Genomic DNA, 8,951 nt, shown 5'->3' on the forward strand with positions numbered 1-8,951 from the left:
TATTTAAATTCTTTAAATTCGTTCTTAAAAATTGATTTATTTTTTAAATTAGTTTTCAAAAGTTTTTGTTATTCATATTAATTTTTTTAAAATATAACGTAAATGAAATCGACGATTCCATTAATTAAATGATAACACATTTAGTGTCATCACCAACTATGATAGGTTTTTTCTAATTTTTTAGAGGTTAATATTTAAATTCGTTCTTAAAAATTGATTTATTTTTTAAATTAGTTTTCAAAAGTTTTTGTTATTCATATTAATTTTTTTAAAATATAACGTAAATGAAATCGACGATTCCATTAATTAAATGATAACACATTATCATTATGTAGTGTCATCTGACATGTCATTATCTAATATGTTTAGATTTGTGGTTTTTAAATTTTCATTTTATATTTGTAATTTTAAATGTAAAATTTTTTTTTGTCAATTTATTTTTGTCTTTCCTCTGATAGGACCAGTGTGAGGTAGAGTGAAAAGCAAAAGATCAGAATAGTTTTCCTTTTTTGCTTTTTATGGAACATAAAAGAGGAGCCACTTCTTTTTCTTTTTCTTTTTTCCCCTTGATAAACAAACACATAAAAATAGTATCTTTTGGAATGTTATTCCAGATTCCATAGATGAGAGAAAAAAGAAGAAGACAAAAATGTGTATATAATTACAATATGTTAATCTACAATTTTTTTTTTCTCATAATGTGTAAACATTGATATATATATATATATATAAAGGTACTTGATCTAAACTACTCCATTTTCTCCCCTTAGACATATAAAGACTTGAGCAGATTTATTATTCATGAGTTTCTTCTCATTAATTATTTTCTGCATGTCTTAGGGTTTGTCCCTGATTTTTAATTTGGGAAATCCACATCAAGATTTGAACAACTAAACAAATTTGTGACTACCACATGATCAATAATTTTGTTTGAAGCCAACGTGCGTTTAGCTATGATCAGCATAAATAAATAAATAAACAAATAAATAAAATTAAACAAGAAAACTAATTAACTAACATGGTCTATACTCTCATTTTTGCAAAAGAAGGGAAAAAAGAAGCCAGAAAAAAATATTATTAGCCATATATGAGCTAAAAAATTGTTTAGTCATAAGTTAATATGAAAGGAATGTTAATAAATATGATCTCTTCTTCCTTCTGATCTCTAATTTTCAAATTTGGTACTCATCATAAGTCATAACATACCCTTATAAAAGAGGGTACGTAGTTTTCAATGTGGGGCATGTAGTTTAATTGAGAGGGTTCTAATAACTTCTTACGTTTGGTATATATCTACATCCAACATACACTTGCTATGGCTAGACGATCATCCATTGGAGACTTCACCCTACTATTCATTAATATTAGATTGTGACGTGTGCAGTTATATATATATATATATGCACGCGGTAATTAGAATTATATTTTCAATAACTATGATGGAGTATAGTTGGTTCTGTTTTATGGTTAATAAAAACAAACAAATTGGTTAAAATATAATCATATTGGATTTTTTTTTTTTTTACTAAAGATAGGAGACTTGAACCCGCAACCTCTTAATTGAGTATAGAAAGACTATGCCATTTGAGCTATTATTCATATTGAATTTTTGTTTGTTTGTTACTTGAAATCGATTCAATTTGATTAAATTGTTTCTTTGCCAAAGTTACCAATAAAAACACAATTCACCGTATAAAAAGGTATGACAAATGTAATGTAAAATTATTGCTTGAAACTTGTGCTTTTATATATATACATGATAAGATAAGATATGTGTAAGATTCTAAAATGGTGATTGGCAAATGAAGAAAAGAAAAACTTGCGTACGTTTCTTTTATCCATTACACACACATGAACGTGATTAATTATTAATTGACTTGAATTCTTTTGAAAGAAAACATGGGATTATTAGACCCACTTGTCAGCTGTTAGGTTCTCTTCTCATGCATGCGTATCTTTCTCTCTTTTGTGTATGTGGTCTTGCTTCTACTAAGTCACTGTTTTTAATAGATAAGTAGGGGAACATTTTATCTTATAAACCCTACTTCATAAGCATCAAATTCAAACGTATACTAATTTAAATTGCATTGAGAAATCATAGAAAATTAATTTTTTAATTACAAAAAATATATAACATTATTATATAACTTGATGATAATTTAAAATAGAACTGATTTTTATGTAAAAAAAAATATTAAATTATCAATTAATGATTTTCTTTTAGTGGATGGTTAATGATTTTTTGTATTTAGTGAGAGGTCTTTGGTTCATTCACTTAAAACATATTTTTATATAAGTATATAACATAAACATATATAGAGTGCGGGTTGATCGGGTAAAGTTGAGGCTCAACCCGCACCCTACCCGACCCGCACGAGAATCCTACCCACACCCTACCCTACCCGCTGCAGATCGAGTAGGGTCGGATTGGGGTAGAGTACATATTGCCACCCCTAAATATCACATGTAACCTAATTCAATATAGTCTTTTTTATACTACTTATTAGATAAGATGTGAAATATATTTAAATATAATATGTACTCACTATTCATCACTGCAGACTAAATTATAAATTCTTAAAATTGTGAGATTATAAGTATATAAAAGAGCATTCTAAGTTTCTAACTATATATATATATTATATGATGTCATTGTATATTGGTCCCTCACGACCTCACCTATATGTAGCTTTCATTGTCCGAAGTAGTTATTATCATATGCAAAGGCATGACAAACTCTTGCTTGGACTTGAAACCACAACTTTTGAATCTAACTAAAGCATGAAAATTCTCTGTTTTCTCTGCATGTGATGCTTTGCCGTATTTTTGTTTTTTCTCTTACTACTCTCTATCTCCTTTTCCTTTCTTATCCTTTTTATTGTCTTTAATTTTTGGATCGATATAAAGATTATTCCAAAGAATAATAAAGATGAAAGTCTGTGGATAAGATATCAGATAACTTTGTAGCTGGACAGGGTAAAAACTAAAAAGAGAAGCCATTTATAGTTAATTGAAACTTGTTAATTACAGACAATTTAGGTTTTTTCGGTGATTGACAATTTTAATAACGGTAAATAAAATGGGTATTAATTAACATTTTTTTAAGATATTCAGTCAATTTTATCATTTTTTTTATTTTTCACATTTTATCTTAGTTTGTTAGCCAAATACAAAAATTTAATTCTTATAAGACATTTTATTCTCCTCTCTAATCAATACGAAACTCCCAAAAAATAAATGTTTATATCTTTATAATAAAGTTTTGCAATTAAGTAAAATAATTAATCAAGTCTAACTAAGTACTGTGTATAATTTTTTTTATTTACTTACTTATTTATATTCATGATTTTTTTATTTACTTACTTACTTATATTCATAATATTCCTTTTTCTTCTTATCTTTTTTTTTCCTCATCTTTTTCTTTTGTTATTATCTTCATTGTTGTCACCACCATATCATCACCTCCTCTTCCTCCTCTCATTTGATTTTCTTTTCTTTTTCTCCTTCTCCTTCTCCTCCATCCTTATCCTTGTCATTATCATCATCATCATCGTTATTGTTATCATTTTCATCATTATTATCGTCTTCTTCTTATGTATAAATAACATTTATCATTTAGTTTGAATTTTTATATTTGTTCTACTTAATTTTGCTGTGTTATTTACTGATTTTTTTTACTTACTTTTTTTTATCAAAATTTATGAATCTGCAACTCAAGTCTTCATGAAATATATTTTTAGTTCCATCACATTATTTAGTTAAAAATTTTGGTATTAAAATGATGACATTTCAATATTAGAGTGAAGATATTCTTTAAAAATTTATGTGTTAATTTCATATATCAAATATATCTTCTTTTTTTTATACGTAAATATCATTATTCATTCTCTTTTAAATTTTTTCACTTATTCTACTTAATTTCACTGCATTATTTATATATTTTTCACTTATTCTTTTTTCTATTAAAGTCTGCAACTTAAGTCTTCTAAAATAAATTTTTAGTTATATCACACTATTTAGTTAGAAATTTCAGTATTAGAATAAAGATATTTTAATGTTATTTTTTAGATTTTTATGTGTTGTTTTATATATGAGATAAGCATTCAATTCATTGAAAGTGTAATGTTTTCTAAAAAATTTTAATATTTTTTTTGTGTTGTATTATTGAACTTTTGATGTCAATTTTAAATAATTTTAGTGCTATCTTGTTTTATTTTATAGAATCAATATAATTTTTTGGGATTTAAAATTAAAAATTCGATTTTATTAATTGTATAGTAACACAAATAAAATGCTAAATTTCAGAATATTAACTTTAGTTTTTAATTAAAAAATATTTAAATTCTGGTGTCACTTCAAATAAATTTTGGTATTTTTTTAATAAGAATTCAATCCAATAAATATGAACATACATTCATTCAACTGAATAAAATTGTAATATAGTACAGATATGTTCATTCAAGTCTAATATGAGAAATAATACTCTTAAAAGAAGAAGTAAGAGCAACGCACTACAAGATTCTTACTAATTGATAGAGGTTTTATAGTGGAGGTTTTTAAAAACCTCCCCAACATGATCTAAATTTTGTACAATTTAAAATTCTCCTCATTCTCGTTCTTTTCATCTTCTCTTTTTTATTTTATTTTTTATAATTTTTTATTTCACTCTTTTAAAAAAAATCAAATAAAAAAAATAACTGTAATAACATGATAAAAAAGAGGAGAAAAAGAAATAAACATAAAATGTAGCAACAATAGCACCAATAGAAGGAGGCGGCGAAAAAAAGAAGAAACACGGAAAAGAAGTGCGCGATTTCATGTGCATATTGTGTGAGTAAGTGTTGTTAGGTTTGGACCAATTTGATTGAACTTAGTTATAAAAAATATTTAGATATGACAATATAAAATAGGTAAATTCTACCATACCCTCTCTAAAATAAAGGGTAAATTATTCCTTGTAACATATACAGTAATTATTGATAAATTATCCTTTCATTAAAACTCCAAAATTCACGTTATATTCTCTTTTCTTTATGTTTCTCTTGAAATTTAATAACAGTGTCATTGTCATCATCTCCGCCAAATACACCTCTTCCCTAATTTAAAAAAAAAAAACTAATGCATTGATAGGAGCATATTAAACTATTATATTGTCACAAAAAATATTAAATTATTATTCAGATAACAATAAGATAAAATAGAATAAGTATTTTAATATTTACATTCACCTCAAATATTAATTAATTATTTTATTATTCATAACATTAATTACCTACAAAAATTTTATTTATGGTGCAAATTCAATTGGAGAAGAAGAAGTGTATTTAGTAGGGATGATGAAAATGACATTGTTATCAAGTATCAAAAGAAACATAGCGTCAATTGAAAAGAAAAGAGAAGATAACGTAAATCTTGAAACTCTGATAGAAAAATAATTATCAAAGGCTAATTTACCCTTTATTTTAGAGAAGGTACCGTAGAATTCACTAATAAAATATGTTTCGTTTTTTCTCTTTAACCGAGGTAGGACTTCAGACATGAACCATAGTAGCTAGAGCGAACAATTTTGTGATAGGTTCCAAAACATTATTATGAGTGCGTTTAATGTTTCCCTTTGGAAGTATATCAAGAATGAAAGCATGCAGCAAGAAACAAGTCTTTACTTAATTGCTATACCTATTCACAAGAACAACGTTTTTCATTTTGTCTGAGCTTCAATTCTATTATATCACCCCCACCATGTGAAAGTGTTTCATGAGTAACAAAATGTTTTGTAGTTGTCGATAAATTCAGTGTGCCCAGCCGCTTTTTGAAATGTGTAACAAATGGTCCCTTCACTGGTAAGTGGTAACTAATTGGTTAACAGAATTTCTTTTAATAATAAGTGTGGAAATATCTGCCCTAATGTGGAAATCATCATCAACCATGTCCATGACAACAACATATATATATAAATGATAAGATGAAGAAGTAGCTACCAAATTTATTTGACCAATAGGGTCATATGCCACGTGGCCATGTATCCACCATTGCTTTATCTTTCAGTGCGCCGTGGTCGGTTCCATTCCAGAATCCCTTCCTTAGCTTCCTTTCCTTCCTTTTCCTAATTAACTACTCGACTCTCATTCTTCATACACACACTCTTCTTATTTAATTTGGCATATAAAAAGAAATTAAGGTGCACATCTGTATGGTAGTTCATGATATATATCAGTGGTAGGTACTAGGTAGTAGTGTTCATGGATTACTATTTTCTTCTTCTTCTTTAATTTATTATATTCTATTTGCTAGGGTTTAGTTATGTGAAGTAGCAATATATTAATAATTAGTCCTTCCTTGCACCCTATTTAATTGCTTTGACTTTGATTTTGTCTCTTTAATTTCTTCAACTGAAACTAAACTACATACATAAATATCATTATCATTATTATATTGTTCTTGCTTCTCTATTATTACTGTAATCCTTTCAGTGTCACAATCGATTCATAATTCATAGTGTCTGTTGAAGAAAATTAAGAATTTTCTCAAAGCCTAATAATAATTTCATAATTTCCTGAACTAGGTACTATGGAGTTGGAACCAGCTGCAAATCAATTCAGAGTCAAAAACAAGTTTGATGAAGCAGTAGTCAAAGTTAGAAACCAAGAAGAATGAAAGAGATAGATTCATCATCATCAGATCTTGCAGCTGGCCTGGTTTCAAGAACAACAAGAAGTGATGAAAAAGCAATTAGTAAGGGCCCATCATCATCATCATCATCATCACATCAATGGCTAAGATTGAAGGATCCGCGGATCGTACGGGTATCAAGAGCGTTGGGAGGAAAAGACAGACACAGCAAGGTTTGCACAATAAGAGGGCTAAGAGACAGAAGGGTAAGGCTTTCAGTTCCCACAGCAATTAACCTCTATGATCTTCAAGACAGGTTAGGGCTCAATCAACCAAGCAAGGTTGTTGATTGGTTACTCAATGCTGCTAAGCATGAAATTGATGACCTTCCCCCTCTTCCCATTCCTCCTTCCAATTTTACCCTTGCTTGTTATCCCTCTCTTCCTACTAATAAATCTAATCATAATAAAGAGCAGGATAGTAGTAATAATACTAGTGCACATGTTTTGCCTAATAGTTTCTTATTACCAACAACAATAAACCATAATCATCATCCTCCTTCATTCTTGGGATTATTGAACACTATGCCATCATCAATTGGTAATCATTTTTACCAATCAGCTTCTCATGATGATGTTGCTAATCAATTATTGGGGAATAATAATAATAATAATAATAATCTTGGATTTGTGAATCATCATCATGATGGGGTTAATGTTGTAAATTTACCCTTTCAAAACATAGGAGCTTCTCAAATATTGTGTTGTTCTCCTTCTCCTCTTCCACGTGCGGCGGCCGCGGCGACCACCGCGACAACACAGTCATATTTTTCTCCTTCTTCTTTTTCGCATTATAATAATAATAATGTTGCTGCAGCAATGGAAATAATGGATCCAAGGCAAATCAACCACCATCATCATGGTGATGAGTCATCATCAGAATCTTGCAAAATCACCTAATAGAAGTGAAAGCCAATCTCATGCTGATGATAGTGCAAATTAAACTACAAAGGTACTCTACCAAAATGTGCATGGATCATGATGATGAGAGCAGTTTGCTGCCTGGAGTTTGATTTGAATAATTATTTTCATTCGTCTTATGCTAATTCATATTTACTCTGTGTTCTTGTATACTGATTTAGTGATTTTGATTAGTTTATTACTATTATGTGTACAATTTTCCGTTCAGTTTGAGTTTGAGATTTGAATCTACGTGTTATATGACATACAAAGGTTTATAAAGAATGGTTTAATTTTAGTTGTAACTAATGTTATCTCATTTTGATAGTGCCTTTAGTTTGGGATTTATTATAAGAGGATATTCATATCTTAATTGTGTGTTCTGTTAAACCCTTAATGATACAACATTATTCTAGTTTTTATTCATGCTTCGATATTTTTACATCTTTTGGTATTACATGAGAGTATGAGACCAAAAATATATAGCAAAGGAAAGCATATTAAATCTGCCATAAGTTAGATGTAGTCTTCAACAAAATTAATTAAATTAATTAATTAAAATTATGTAACTTCATTTTGTACAAGAAATCACATTTTTTATATAGTAGTAATGAAACCAATCAACACATTAAATATGTTTCATCAATTTTTTCCTACAGAATTTTCTTAATTATTGTTATTGTTATACTATAAAATTGCTAGAGATGTAATTATTCATATGTTTTTTTCTATCAATTTAAATTTTAGGAAAAGTAAATTTATGATAGATATCAAAACTTTTATGACCGAAAAATTTAGAATTCAATCTTTGTTATTCTTTAAAAGAAAAAAATAGTATAAAAAAAATTATACAAAATTTAAATAAATTTAAAAAAAATTCTTACTTAAAAGAACATGTTAAAAATATAACTATTTATGTCTTTTTATCGACTTAAATTTTTAAAAGAAATAATTTCATGATAAAAGTATCTTAAAAATAAAATATTAATTATCAAGTGTTAGCTTTTGTCTTTGAATACTATTTCTAATTTAGCAAGGAGATGCAAAGATTTGTTATTCTCATTTTCATCTCTTATATTGTTCTGCGTGTTATTTTCTTTGATAGATTAAAATTTGTACTTTTATATAGAGAAATATCAGAGAGTCAATAAAATTTATTGTTTTTAATTCGTAGTTGGTGAACAATATTTAAAAGTGTAATCTAAAAATATATTATTGAATTATAGACTAAAAAAAATTGAAACAATAATTAAAAATAATAAATTTTGTTGGACTTTGAACTTTCTCAAATAAATATTACAAGGTTACTCATTTAGGTCTAATTTGAGTAAATAACTTAAATAAATTTTTTTAAAAAAAGAATTTAAAAGATAAGGACTATTA

General features: G+C 27.3%; 1 protein-coding gene across 3 annotated transcripts; it reads left to right on the forward strand.

The window, feature by feature from the left end:
- Window positions 5,974-7,941, forward strand: LOC107621374 (transcription factor TCP13). 3 transcript variants are annotated; one of them, XM_016323398.2, is made up of 2 exons: window positions 5,974-6,054; window positions 6,563-7,941. In XM_016323398.2, the coding sequence occupies exon 2, from the start codon at window positions 6,651-6,653 to the stop codon at window positions 7,566-7,568; it is 918 nt and encodes a 305-aa protein (XP_016178884.1). In that variant the 5' UTR covers window positions 5,974-6,054; window positions 6,563-6,650; the 3' UTR covers window positions 7,569-7,941. The 3 variants fall into 3 exon arrangements, with proteins under 3 accessions (XP_016178884.1, XP_020969320.1, XP_020969321.1); XM_021113661.1 differs by lacking the exon at window positions 5,974-6,054 and adding an exon at window positions 6,061-6,216; XM_021113662.1 differs by lacking the exon at window positions 5,974-6,054 and adding an exon at window positions 6,061-6,178.

The sequence above is a fragment of the Arachis ipaensis genome, chromosome B10 (genome assembly GCF_000816755.2).
Source record: "Arachis ipaensis cultivar K30076 chromosome B10, Araip1.1, whole genome shotgun sequence".
NCBI lineage: Eukaryota > Viridiplantae > Streptophyta > Magnoliopsida > Fabales > Fabaceae > Arachis > Arachis ipaensis.

Coding starts and splice junctions, on each gene's coding strand:
- LOC107621374 (XM_016323398.2), top strand. CDS start 6,651: ATGAAAGAGATAGATTCATCATCATCAGATCTTGCAGCTGGCCTGGTT.